The 14,113-nt window shown below is 39.5% G+C and overlaps 1 protein-coding gene across 3 annotated transcripts in view; it reads left to right on the plus strand.

Annotated features, from left to right (window-relative positions):
• Window positions 1-14,113, plus strand: part of Adgrl2 (adhesion G protein-coupled receptor L2) — a 616,339-nt gene that overhangs the window by 474,764 nt on the left and 127,462 nt on the right. For all 3 annotated transcript variants that reach the window (XM_040751610.1, XM_040751611.1, XM_040751609.1), the window contains one exon: window positions 5,922-6,094. In XM_040751610.1, the coding sequence (XP_040607544.1) occupies window positions 6,022-6,094 (73 nt within the window). In that variant the 5' untranslated portion in view covers window positions 5,922-6,021. The remainder of the gene's footprint in view (window positions 1-5,921; window positions 6,095-14,113) is intronic.

Below are 14,113 nucleotides of genomic sequence, written 5' to 3' on the forward strand. Positions count from 1 at the left end.
GCAAACTGTATGGATCGCTTGTGGTAAGGGCGCCTTTAATCCCAGCACCCTTGTGGTAGAGCCTGTGGATTCTGGAGCAGGCTGGCTATTTAGAATAGCCAGAATAGGTGAGCTAGCTATAAACAAGCTCAAAGGTTCAGAGCTGTACCTTGCTTCTGGTAAAAAATGTGAAGAGAAATGAAGATGATACCAAATGCCAACCTCAGACCTGTGTCCATATGCGTGGATATATTAGCACATGTACATGTGATGACCGTGCATGCACGCACACCATCTATTAATAACTTATACGTAAATACATAAATAGTACTAGTTTTTCTGGGTAAGTAAGGCATGGTGACATTCCCCTGTAGTTCCAGGGTTTGGAAGGTGGAAGATAAGGAAACAAGGATACCCTTAGCTATATAGTGAATCTGACCTACATGACCCCTGTTTCAGAAACCCTAAATCAATAAGCCAGTCAGCCAGTCATTTAGTCATAATAGCTTTTCCTTTACCCAAATGGTGAAAACAAGCAAACAAACAAACAAACAAAAAATCAAAGTTAAAAAAAAACCCAATAAGAACTCTATACTTTCTGTGTTGTCAGGACTCCAAATGTTTTCGAATGATAAGTACAAAATGCATTGGTGACATTTCGAATATAAATTTGAGGGATTTGACAACTTTCCAATATACACAGTGCAGTAATTTTGCTGCTCTGGGGCTATGCCTCCCCAAGCCCCCTTTTGTGTGGAAGTTAAGTTGCAAGTTTCTTGTGCTGTCGTAAGATGTCCCCCGTACTGGTTTGAAAATGACAGCTATTTGCGTTCGTCATTTCAACTGGACGGGTTTTAATGAGGAGGCAGCCTGCCCCGACTGAGCCCTCATGCCCACAGCCCCAGCCTCTTTTGCAGGCTCAGCAAGACTCCTTTCTAGATGATAGCCGAAAGCAGACGCAAGTAGGAGAATTCCCGAACTCTTCCTGCTCCTCTGAGCCCCAGAGGGGGATTTATTCCTTCACAACGAAGAGGTTTCAGTCAAGGGTAAGACCGAGCATGACTCTTAAGGGGACCTTAGCTTAGAGCGTTCAAGAAGCGCTGCTGATGTCTTGAAGGCAGTGTCTGTCTGCAAGGATTAGGCAGAGGGAGTCAGAGGGTGGGGAATGCTGGTTGGCCACGTGACTTGAACTTCTCAGCCTCGCCACCTCCACCCCAAATGCTGTTCTTGAGAAGGGAAGAAAATAAACTCAAACCCCAAAGAAGTGTCTGAGGCCAAGAAAGCCCCTCAGATGAGTGATTTCTAAGGCTCGTTCACTCGGGGCATCTGACGGTGGAAAACTCGCAGAGCTGATGGTGTTTTCTCTGGTCTGAGCAAGGGGGCCGAGTCCAACCTGCCTGTAGTGGGTGGAACCAAAACCACTCTGACAACTGAAAACCCTGACTCAGTTTTAGCTAAGCTAGTACAAATTCTGTAAGTTACTGTGGCCGAGGGAGGGAGACTAATGCATTTACGTTAGTAAAATATGGAAAGGCTGCCTTTAAAAAAAAAAGCTGGGAAATCCTGTGTGACAGTGACTACAATTTTATAGCGGCAGTGAGATGAGAAAGACGGACTCTGTGGGACCATCCTACTTTCATTTAGAGCTGACGTACATTAATGGGTAACACTTGAGGCTGATCCGGAGCGTGCAAGCTTCAATTCCTGCAGCGTGACTGGGTGTGCACTGCGAGGGACCTTTGGCTGGCCTCAGGGAAAGATGGTTCTTTCCCCACCTTGCTGTCTCAAGGCTTCTGCTTGGGTTTCATAGCCGGCGTTGAAAGGAGTTCAGGGTCCACCAGTGGAGAGCACCTTAAGTGATTCTTTGTAGTTACCTTGCTTTTGGTAGAAAGTCCATGTTCATTGTTGAGTCTTAGTGAATTTTAGTTCAGCTTTCTTTTCCTTTAATTATCATTGATATTACATTCTGTCAGCTTCACGATGCCTGTCAGCGATTCCGCCTCCCGTCTTCTGTCCTTGTGGAAGGAATGTCCCGTCATTGGGATAAATGTGATGCAACGTAGCAGTGTGACTGAGGGCTGGTCATCGGTGTTTCCCTTTTAAGTAATTTCGCTCACAGTTTAAGGCACAGGGGTGTTCACTGCAGCTGGTAAACACAAAAGCAGGTTACTCACAGCCGAGTCTGCAGCAACCAGGGCTGTTGGGATGTGCTTGGTGCTGAGGTATATTCCTGGAAGTCACTCCCCAGCTGGGGAGGCCTTCCTAGTAAGGGATGCATTAATTGACTTTTTACATGGCTGAGTAATAGGTTGTGCAGAGCTATGGAGGTCACTGCTGAGGTTTGTAGACAATGGCTTGTGGTTCACAGAAGCAAGAAATAGCTGGACTCCTTATTTCGAGAAGGAGACAGAGGCATGGGCGCTGCTTGTCCGTCAGAAGCTAGCTGTAATTAGAGCTAGTTTAAGGGGGTACTGTGCTGTCTCCAGTTTTCCTAAGATATACACTCGCCCCCCGCCATGCTAAGCTTTCTGGTGTGTTTGGAAGAAGATTTTCTAAAAGTCTAAATATAAATAATTAGTTAATCTGAGGCATTATTCAAAGTAATCTTTTGTTTGTCGGAAGGATATTCGATAGCCCATTTCTGCTTTTGTTCCTAAGTTTTATTTTGCTTTGTGAGAAATGTCTGCCCCTTGCACCCCGCCCCCCGTAGTCTAGGTGAGCCTTGAACTGTGATCTCCCTGCTTTAGGCTCCTGCTTGCTCAGATTATAGGTGTGCACCAGCGCGCAGGGCATTGTGGGGTGCTTCCCCAGCTTATGTGGGAGCCAAGCATCCTTTCACTGTATTTATTCATTCATTCTATTCTTAGCTGATAGTGATTTGCAAGTGTTTCAGTCTTCATTAACGTTTGTTCCGTGAAGGGTTGTTTTTTAATTTGGATCCCAGCAGTAAAGTCTACTGACTTAGTTTTCAAAAATCTACACTCAAAGTATGAAGTTCTGGAAATAATCTTATTTGATGTGGAAGTGATTCGTTATAGGTTGTAGAATGAGAAAAAATAAATTTGATATTCTTTTTTAGCTTACTGCATGGGCAGATGAACTCCATCCTTTTTTTTTTTAACATAAAAGAAGCCATGACTTTATACATTACAGAATTTCCTATTTGCCAGAAACACACAGTCACACCGAGTCTCCTTGTCAAGTGGACTGTGCATTGTAAAGTGTGTTTCGCCTTCTCAAGCCTTAAGAGCACATGGAATTTCAGCGTGTAAAATCTGTCTCTGAAGTAGCAGTGCTGGCCAAAGACCACAATGGAGGTCTTGGTTGTGCGGTCTCTCCTGTCTTCCCCTCTCACTCACACAGGCTAGCCTATCTTGGCAGCTGTTTCCTACAAGGCAGACGTCAGTCCTTGATTTCCCCCTTCCTTTTCTTCCCACAAACAAGGACTCTTTCAAATAGTGGGTGACCAAAGACAGACGGATCTTGGATTGCTCTAAGAAACTGGAAGCGGCTGAGAGCGGAACATCGGGCAAGTTGCCTGTGTGGAGAGCTCAGGGAGAGGAAAGAACCTATTGCAGGAAAAACTTGGATAGGCAAAAAATTCCTCGCTTGAGCATGGAGCCGGTCCAAAGACTGGCTCTGTTTTAATTGTAGCAATGAGTGCATACCATTTGCGTACTGAAATTACTCTCAGCTGCTTGATCAGGTGGCTAGAGAGATTGAAGCCTGTGAGAAAGTATTCTTCCACGAGCACCTGGGTGTGTCCGAGCACCAACTTTAAATTTAATCTGTCTAATGTAGAATAACTCTCCGTGTGGCCACAGGAACTTTGCCCTGGGAGCGCAACTACAGCTTCATTTCAGATTGTCTTCTGACTGACCCTAGGGAAGATTGTCAGAGAGCTGGCTAATTCTGCATGTGGAGGTGTGTCCTGTCTAAGTTTGGATGCTTTCCTGCTTCCTGTATTGTTTGCAGTCAGAGGAGGAAGAAATATGCTGCCTCTTGTTTTTGTTTTGTTTCTTTTGATAGGGAAGCTTACATGGGGTGTACTTAGGGCTGCATAATCCCCAGTGTTCCCTTCATCATGACCATACCTAAAATCTCAGTGCTTTCACAGAGTGAAAATATGGGCTGAAGTGTATATACATATACAGACATAGTTTTATCCCTTAACCTGTAGGCATGATAAAACCAATTTCTCATAATAGAAATGTCTTAATAGCTTTTCATCTGAGACTTCTGTGGATTTTTATATGCAAATGCTAGAGAGTAGATTCCGAGTAATTTGTTTCTTACATTCTTTTTGGTATATTTGTTGCTGACAGCTGTGATAATCCCTTTGTAGTTTGATGAATGTTATGTTTCAAACCATTTAGAATCTGACCGCTTTTCCATTGAAGTTATATCGTGGTGACGCCTAATGGAATAGAGAAAACTGCTAATAGAATCTGGTACATGGAGCTTCTAACAGATATGAGTAATTCAGATGATGTGACAGAACACTTGGTTAGCAAGGAAATTTTGTTTTGCTGTCATTTTTCATGTTTTAGTGATAGGATGCAAATTACTAAGAATTTGTCGTGAGCCATGTACACAACCCGAGAGATGTAAGGGGAAGAAATGCCTTCATGTCCCTAGTTTGTAGAACTCTTCAGTTAAGGTTAAGGTTGATAGCTCATTGGCAGAATGCTCACCTAGCACAGATTTGGCCTTGGGTTAGATCTCAGTCCTGCCCCTGGCAGCAAACACTTCCAGCAGTTTCACAGTTGCAGCTTGTGAAAGGGACCTTCAAGGGGACACAGTGGTTTCTTTATCATGGGAGGCTGTGTCAGGAAGTTCAAGTATATTTGGGAACTGTCTTCATTTCATGTGTGTTATAAGGCTCTATGACTCCTTATACTACCCTACAAAGAGGTAAACCAGTTGTCTGGAAGACTTCAAATGATCTGTTTTCGTGTGACGTTAGGAGCTGATGGTACTTTGAAGTCATACTCCTCATTCTTTTGTGCTCTCCTGTTTGGGAAGATGGGCCCATCAGAGATCATCACAATAGAATCATCCCTATATCAGTTATTTCTAAAAAGCGATACCATCCAGTCTTGTGACACACACCTCTAATGCCCGTGCTCAGGCTGGGGCAGGAAGTTCATGAATTTCAGAATAACCTAGAATTAGATGCTTCTTCAAAAAGAAAAGAAAAGAAACCCTGAAGCCCTTGAAGATACAGTACTCAGGATCTTTGGGTATTTTCGGGTCCAGTAGATAAAGTGGTGTTACTTTGATCTGAAGTTACACTTTACTCAAAGAAAAGCCGTGTTAGGAAACCTAAAGCATTAAAAGGAAGTAGTTTTGAGACAATGACTAACTGCTCATTCTATGAGTAATTAGCAGGGGAGTAATGGTTGAAGATGGTATTTTGATTGCCTGTGTTGTAAATGAACGTACACCCATATGTTAACAGCCATTTACCTTTGTTTAGAAAAATGAACTCATCAGATTTGCAATCTATCTTGCAAGACAACTGGGGAAATATTGAATTCTATTGCTGTTACTATGATCAACAAATGCTCGTGTGTTTATACATTTATTTAGAAGTATTATGCATTCTAGACCTAGTTCTTTGATCAAAAGGTTAATGTCATGGAGAGATGCATGTATTATGTCAAGTGATTTTCTAAGCTTTCACACTTTCCTAAGAGAACATCATTATTAGAATGCATAGATAAGAGTTATAAACATGATTGTCTATACATTTGGGGGAGCTTCTTTTTTTCCAGTGTCTCAGATACTGTATGTCTAGCAGTAGATAACTTCCTAGATATGCACTCAGAATGGATTTTATACTTATGAAATGGAGGGCAGGCTGGAGGGTCGTTACTTCTGCATTTGCTATGACGACATAACAGAGCCTTACTAAGTGATGGATTTGTTTGTTTTTTCAGATATGAGAATCAATGATGCAGACTGCTGGGTTCGATGAAGCTGGGCATTTATAACTAGATTCATTAAGGAATACAAAGAAAATATTTAAAGGGATCAATAATGGTGTCTTCTGGTTGCAGAATGCGAAGTCTGTGGTTTATCATTATAATCAGTTTCTCACCGAATACAGAAGGTAAGACACAGTTCACATTTTCCTTCTCAATCTCAGGAGGACTTGAAGGATGTAATCCTTTTTGTGTTAAAGTGGCTACATTCTTATTTTGTTATTTTAAGAGAAAGTGTTGAATTCATTTTGTAGTGGCTAAATTCTTTTCATTATACTGTTCTCTGGTATAGAAAGTGCTAGATTACTTATTTCCCCTGTTTCGTATTTTATGTCTTTGTAAATTTACGAAACACTATAATTCTCAGTAGTCTTTAGGTATATGTTTTACCTGTGTTGGTTTCCTTTATTCCAGAAAACTTGAATTCTTTTGTTAGGACTTTTTGCATTTTAGTTTTTATTTTTTTTGAAACCCTGTCTTACAAGTTTCAGTTCTTAATTTGCTTCTGAGGTATATTTTTTGTAACCTCTGAAATAAAATTTATGTTATTTATGAATGAGCTCATACTCTTTGCAGTGTGAAAAATTTCATAAAGATTTCCATCAACTTTCTCTATCTTTAAGAAAGACATTGAATTTCTACCCCAGTCTCAACAAAATGTTTACATTTACAGATAATTGTGAGTAAAGTCTTCAAAAGAGACATAAATTTCAAAGCAGTAAGTCTACACTTAAGGAGTGTTGATTCTAAATAGTGAAAACTATCATTTATTAGTTTCTATGTGGAATTTTTTGATACCTATTATTTATGGTCTTCAGTATTATCCACATAAAAAAATGCTCATGCACGTGCTTTTTAGATCAGGCCTGAAGTGATCACAGAGGTAAGATGTGACAATCTTATACCTAGCAGATCATGGCAATATGTATGTTTAACAAGAAAATCTTAACTTAAATCTTTAAGAAATGCTTGCACACACAAGGGATTCTTTTAATCTCAATATAATAAAGCATTAGATTTATAAATTTAGTTTTATTGGTACTTTTCAATGCTCCAGTTTTACCACAATAATGAAAAGATGGGGAAAAGGCACATTATCAACTGTGGAGAAGCTGTTGTCCATTGTCTTGTGAAGAAGTTCAGCAAACAAAACGTTTGTATTTTGTCAAAAGGAATTTGTTTAAATTGCTTGTTTTAAAGTTGTGTTTCATTTTCTGCCTGCTCTCCTTGTTTCCTACAGTTGATATTATGAACACCACTTAATAATGTCATTTAAATGATTAACATTTGGGACTATTTGAAAATAGTTCCATATTTGGAACATTATGTATTCACTTGAAAGTTATACACAGGCTAACATTTAACTCAGAGATATCAGTTATTTGCTTTAGAATTGAAGATAGGAAATCTCAAAGTGTAATATGTTGAATAACTAGCACTATAATGATAAACAGGCGGAAACAGAGTTTAATAATATGAATCTCAGGCTTGGATTGCTGCGAAAATCATATGTATGGTCTATAATTTTGCATCTGTTTTTTTTTTTTGGAGAAACACTGTCTGAAGTCCTGCTGTTACATTTGAGTGTTTTTATACATTGAAAAAGATTCCAGGTGTGGACCAATGGCTCATTAGTCCAATAATGAAAAATTTTCCAATCAAGACAGAGACCACTTTGCCAGCACAGTAGCTTGCTCCATGGGGGGCAGCGTGCAGAGGCTTTTTCATGAGATGCTGTCGTTTTATTTCGAGCGTCACCTCTCAGGTCAGGATTCATATCCGCTCTTAAGAGAAATTTCATTTTTGCCTCATCAGGCCAGGGACATGTTGCTTTTGAAAGAATTCCCTCCTACTGGCAAAAATAGAGCCAGGGAGGGCCTTACACTGCTGGCTTTAAGAGGAGACACAGTGAGCCCACAATGCTAGGACATTTCGGTGGCACGTGAGGTTGTCTTGGAAGAGTTGTGCGTGGCATGGTCTGCTTTTATTACCAGAAGCCAGATAATGACCTGTGAACACCTGTTGAGAAACCAATCAGAGTTAGGTGTAAAGGATTTGGAACAGGAGATAGAAATTAAAATCTCAGCCATTAAGCTACTGCTTACATGACTTCTTTCTCTCTTTCTCTCTTCCCTCCCTCCTTCCTTCTTTCTTTTTTAACCCACTTTACTTTTTTCAATTAAATGTGTGTCTGTGTATGTGTGTATGTGCTGGGGCGTATGGTCTTCCAGGTGTGTGGAGGCCAAAAGATGATGTAGGTGGTCATGTTTTGTTACACACTGAGGACTCATTCACTAGATCCAAGGTGTCTCACTGAACTTGGAGCTACCTGGTGCCACTAAGCTCCAGTCATCCCCACAATGCCACACCTAGGCTTTTATGTGGATTCTGGGATTTGAACTCCGTTCTTCAAAAAATCCACAACAAGCGTTCTTACAGGGGACCTGGAGTCATCTGCCCATCGTCGCCTTTCTGGAGATGAGTGATGAGAGATGAATGTTCCAATGGCTGTGCCTTCTCTAAAGTCCTCACAAACACCCAGAGGAGGCTTCCTAGTGGGTGTCTCCTTCTGTGCTCTTTATTGGGCAGTAAGCCAGAGTGGGTGCTTGAGACTGAGAGATGCCCACAGTAGGCATCTCATTCAAGGATTTGTGTTCCTTTGCTGGGGATGGAGCCTCAGGAGCACATTGGAGTTCAACAGATCTGTGGAGTGCTGCTCCTCCAGGTTTGCCACAGACTAAAACCCACCTGCCAAGCCCACGCAGGATTGGATTCGTTCCAATATTTAACCTAGTTTTGCCAGTCTTTCACCCTTACAGTAGAATCTAGAAGTAAGCACTGAACATTAAAAAAAAAAAAAAGGCAAAACCTCCAGTAGCCATTCTTCAGTGCTTTTTCTTTCTTCCTTGGGATAAGTATGGAGGCTTCATGTGGTGTTGAATTTGGTCTCTATCAGTATCCATGAGAGGTGTGTCTCGAAATTTGTGAGGCATCTATCTATTCAGTGGTTAGACAAATCTCATCACTATGACATCGTTCTTGTGCGAATTCTTCCAGTTTTGGTGTGTGTGTGGGGTGTGTGTGTGTGTGTGTGTGTGTTGTGTGTTTTGTGCTGAGCTATTACTAATTATATGAAAATTTAGCTGCTTGCATTGTTTGTCCCTCAATTTACCATGTGATTTTTTCCAGAATATTACAATGCTCTGTTCTTGAGTCTCCTATGCAATATTAAAGATTGTGTAGTGTGTCTGCATAAACAGTGATAGTATGAAGATCATACTTTGAAATGTTTTGAAAATTTCCTATCCAGTCGTTTTATGTTTCCATAGAGCTAACCTTGCCTTGCACAAGTCAGCTCTGTTGAGAACCTGGTGTGCTTTGATTACTTTGCCCAAGTTTTATAAGCATAGTAACCCACTGTGGAATCATGTATCAGTAAGTAGGAAAGTAAATTGAATTTTTGTGTCCTAGAGAATTAAATTATGCCATATAATGGAGCCCTGGCAAGCATAAGTCAGACACATGAAGGCTCACTCAAGTGACAGGTTACAAATAATAGCGGTTGTTCAGAAAAGGCGGCGATATGAGTTTGAGGCTGAATTTTTTATGCAACGAATGTATCATTACTCTGAATTCTAGTTAATTAACCCAGAGTGCATTGTTACTTACCCCGCTTTCATAGAAAAGTGTTGCAGTAGATGCAGTTGATAAATAAAGGCTCACATTTTATAGGCATCAAGAAAACACTGGAAATAGCATCAAGCCAGTTTGGAAATGGTGCGTTTTCTTAAAACATTTGCACTATTTATTGATATTAATAGGTAACGATGGAACAAAGGCAGAGATGAGATGAAATGTGAACTAGAAATTTGATTTGGTATACAAATATTTCTTTCAAAATGGTCAGTTTGGTTGGGAAATGGCGATTCCCCAAGGCTAAACTGAAGAGAGAGTAAAGTAGTTCAGACCAGTAGAATCATTTATTTTTTGCGTTCACATACGTATAACAAACATGCACCCACATGAGCATGAATACACACATGTACACACACATACTGTGTTATCTTCCCAGGGTCAGGGAGTGTCCCTGCCTGCTGTTGTCTGTTTTCCTGTAATCAGCCAATCCGTACCCATCTCGGGAAGGTGTGATTCTTCCAAGACATAATTGTAACAGCGGGAGGAGGGTCAGGAGCTTTTGGATAATCGTGTAATAACCAGGTCCTTACACAGACTAGGCAGTAACTGTCACTAACTCACGGTCCCATCCTCGGCTGTAGGGTTTTAAAAATTACTTTGGAGAAAAAGAAAATGGGATCTTTATTCACTCTGATTCAGAAGTTGGTAAAACCATTTGCTTTCTTGAGATTTGTGCTTACATTTTTGGGTTATTTATTTATTTATTCATTCATTCATTTATTGTTTTTAACCCTGGTGATCAGGCTCTTTGAGTATAGCTATAGATGCTGGGAAAGGTTTTTTGTTGTTTGTTTGTTTTGTTTTGTTTACTAAACCTGTTTTGGTCTTGAACTAAGAAAAGAAAAAGAAAGAAACATTCACATTGAATTGCGAAAAATAACATTGGCGTGGGGGTGAGCATGGTTTAGTGGCAATCTGGGCTTAGGGCCGGTGTCCTTACAGTGGTATCTTGTATTTTTTCTTTCTGGGAGTGCCTAAGGGCCCCTTGAGCTAGCAGACTTACAGAAGCCATATTAGATTTCAGAGCCCAGCAGGATCGCCTACTTTTGTTCATTTCAGTGTGTTTGATTAGTTGATGTCTAGGACGTGAATTTCCAGCAAGGTACACGGGGATTTGGCTGTATGACTCCTATTAAACTTAATGGAAGTCATAACTCCCATTAAATTAATAGGAATTGTGTCTGTGCTCGCTGCATAGCTAATGTAACCTCATTGTTTAAACTCAGAGATTGAGTAAATTAGCATCCATCCAAATCAAAGCATTTACTTTTTTTTGTATTTATATTTTTAGTTCAGACTAATGCTATTTTAGTCTTTAAGAAAGCAAGCACTTAACACCATCTCCTTGTAGGACGAGACACCTTAAATATTTTCTATTGTGCATTGGTAGTGTAATGTAATTTGACTGTTGCAACATTCTCCATAGGTAATGATGTATAATAGGGTTTAAAATGTAAATTTAATGCCCCTTATAAACTGTATAACATAGCATCATATTTGAGTATGATGTGTAGTGTAGAATTACTTGGTTTCCAGTTGAAGATGTATTTGTTTTGAATGTGAGAGGTGTATAAATTAAAATAATAGGGCACACACACACGCTTTGACAATTTTTCTTTGTAGTATATGTAGGTCATTTTTAAAAAAGATTTACTTTTTTGTTTTTTTAGTTGTTTTTGTTTGTTTTTTCACGACTAGTGAAAGAGTATCATAAATTACTGTGTCTCTCACAACAGCTGACCCAAAGAAACTCACTACCACTGTGTTCTTGACTGTGAGATATTTCTCAAGATTTAAAATTTGGATGGAAAAGACGATATCAAATATTTATAAATAGATGTTATGATTTTCTCAAAGTAAAGTACATATTAGAAATGTTGATTTTTTTACATGTAAATTAGGCTTTCATCACTTTTATTATTATATTGGCAATAATCAATAATTTATTAAAGGTAGCTTAATTAAAAATATAGGAAGCTTTGAAAGCACCCCAATTTTTCAAGCCTTTAATTCTGTTAATTATTTGCCATTCATTTGTTTCAGTTTTGAGGAAGCACGTTGTTTTTGAAATCGTGTGTGTGTGTGTGTGTGTGTGTGTCTGTGTTTAATTTTAAAATGTACCTTGTATTTGGGTTTCAATATCAGGGAAATAGTGATAGGGATTGAGCATAACTATTAATGAGGACCTTGTATGCCTGGCAAACTTGATTTATCTTCCATATTTCTAAGGGAGCGCCTTACCGAAACATATGCTCGATACCCTGTGGCACATACTTTATTTCTTCTCCCCTCCTCTGCGTGACAGAGAATGACATATGACAGCCATGCAGGCTACATGTATCAGACATCAATGTGGATTAGTGAATATCTCCTGACATCTTTCAACCCTGTCTCTGAACTCCTTTTGTCAACTTGACAGAAGTGATTCCAAGAGAATACCTAGTCCCAGCCTTGGGAATCTCGTGGCTAAAATGCAAAGCTGAGCAGGGAATTCCGTATCTGCGCTCCAGGAAGCACAAACAACATTTCTAATCTCTTCTTATCGGCTGGGGACTCTCTTGAGTTTGACTTTCATGAGCTTATTTTCCTTAAAAGCATCTCCCCTTTTGCTCCCAGTGTGAATGGAACTCATCTTCACGAGAAAAGTGAGAGAACTGAAAGGAATTAAGATACCGTGGTTCACACTTAAAACCATTCATATTATTTAAAAATTTTTTTTCTACAATGTACATACCAGTGTTACAGGTAAATACAAAACAGTGTATGAAGCAAAGATCATTTACATCTCTTATTGTGACAATGGCTTTAAGTAGCTGTTATAAAAATGTATTATGTAAAGTAGATAAATGTCTTCATAGGGAGTGTTTCTTTGGGGGTGAGTTATTCCGTGAGGCTGGAATCCTAGAATTCGGACGAGTCAGAGATATAGGCACATAATGTCTTTGCTAAGAGCGTTCATGTTGACAAGCAGGAGATGAGAGTGTTAATGTCTATGTGCATTATTAGCAGTGGTGGAGAATACAGCAAAGGCTTATTGTGTACTTCTAATTTGGGGGTGACTCGCAAGGATAGAAACACTTTTTGTGTACTTAGTTGTTAAGTTTTGATTCAAGGGTGTGTGTATGTGTGTGCGTGCGTGTGTGTGCGTGCGTGTGTGTGCGTGCGTGTGTGTATGTGTGCGTGTGTGTGTATGTGTGTGTGTATGTGTGTGTATGTGTGCGTGTGTGTGTGTGCGTGTGTGTGTGCGTGTGTGTGTGTGTGTGTGTTAGTGTTAGCCAGCCATTTGATCATTTTTCTGATGACTACGCTTCACTGTTGGTAGTGGTTTCCTGTCATTCTTGTCTTGAAGAGTATTTGCTAGTTTGCCTAGCTGCTTGGGAATTTAAAATGAGAAGATTTTGTAATAGATCACTAAATTAAAGGTTCAGTAGCTATCCTGATTTTGTTACACTTGGTTTATTTCGTCGCCTCCCCCTTTTGACTTACAGCTATTTTCTTTCTGGATTTCTTCCACTTTTATTCTGAAACCCTTGATATCCATGTCTTAAATATTCCCTCACTTGCATTTTCCCACTATTAATATTTTTTCTTGAGATTTGTCAGTGCTGGGGGTTGAACCCAGGGCTTTATCCATGTTTAGCCAAATAGTCTATCCCCGGGCTTCATCTTCAGCCCCTACATCCTGTGGTTTAGTTAATTTAAAGTGAAGCAAATAAATATTAACCCAGTTTTTCTTGTGGGTCCAGTTGCTGTAAAATCAGGATAAAACATAATTCTTACGATGTTACTTAAAAACAAGACAGAAAAGAAGAGAGCATCAGTCAGTGACATAGCAGCCTCTTGGATGGAAATGCCACCTTTTTGCTCTAAATTCCAATCATAAGTCCCTGCTTTGAGGAGATTTTCTCTTGCATAGGGTCTTAAAAATCAAGATTTGACTTTAAGAAATAGATGGGTAGACAGATGGTTAGGAGAGGCAGTAGGGATCAAAGTTATGACGGTCTGAATTAAATGTTTAAAAATAATTAGCTTTTTAAAAATATTTTTAAAAATAGCAAACAATTAGAATTGAACATAAAGATGAAGTTCTGTGTCTTAGGGATCCTTCAGTGTTAAGAAGGAGGAAGTTCCTGGAATGGAATAAGTTTGGGATAATGCAGGTTGTGTTTTGTATAAGGGATTGCTCTGTAAAGGAGGACCAAGTACTGGTCCCTTGTAATCATCTATTTCTATTTCTTTGTCTATTTATGGCCTAATCATGTGTTCTCCCTCCTGTCTTTGGTCTCTATTCTTTTCTTTGTAGTATAGGCCGACCACTTCCTCATTTAAAAATTGAAACAAAATGCTCTGACGTCTAAACATTTGAGGGTCAAGGTGCATTTTTTGTTCTTGTTTGCAGTTTTTGTTGTTGTTTGCAGTTTTTGCCTTAAAGTCTTGGAAAATGCTCTCAT

The sequence above is a fragment of the Mesocricetus auratus genome, unplaced genomic scaffold, assembly GCF_017639785.1.
Source record: "Mesocricetus auratus isolate SY011 unplaced genomic scaffold, BCM_Maur_2.0 Super-Scaffold_100009, whole genome shotgun sequence".
Taxonomy (NCBI): domain Eukaryota; kingdom Metazoa; phylum Chordata; class Mammalia; order Rodentia; family Cricetidae; genus Mesocricetus; species Mesocricetus auratus.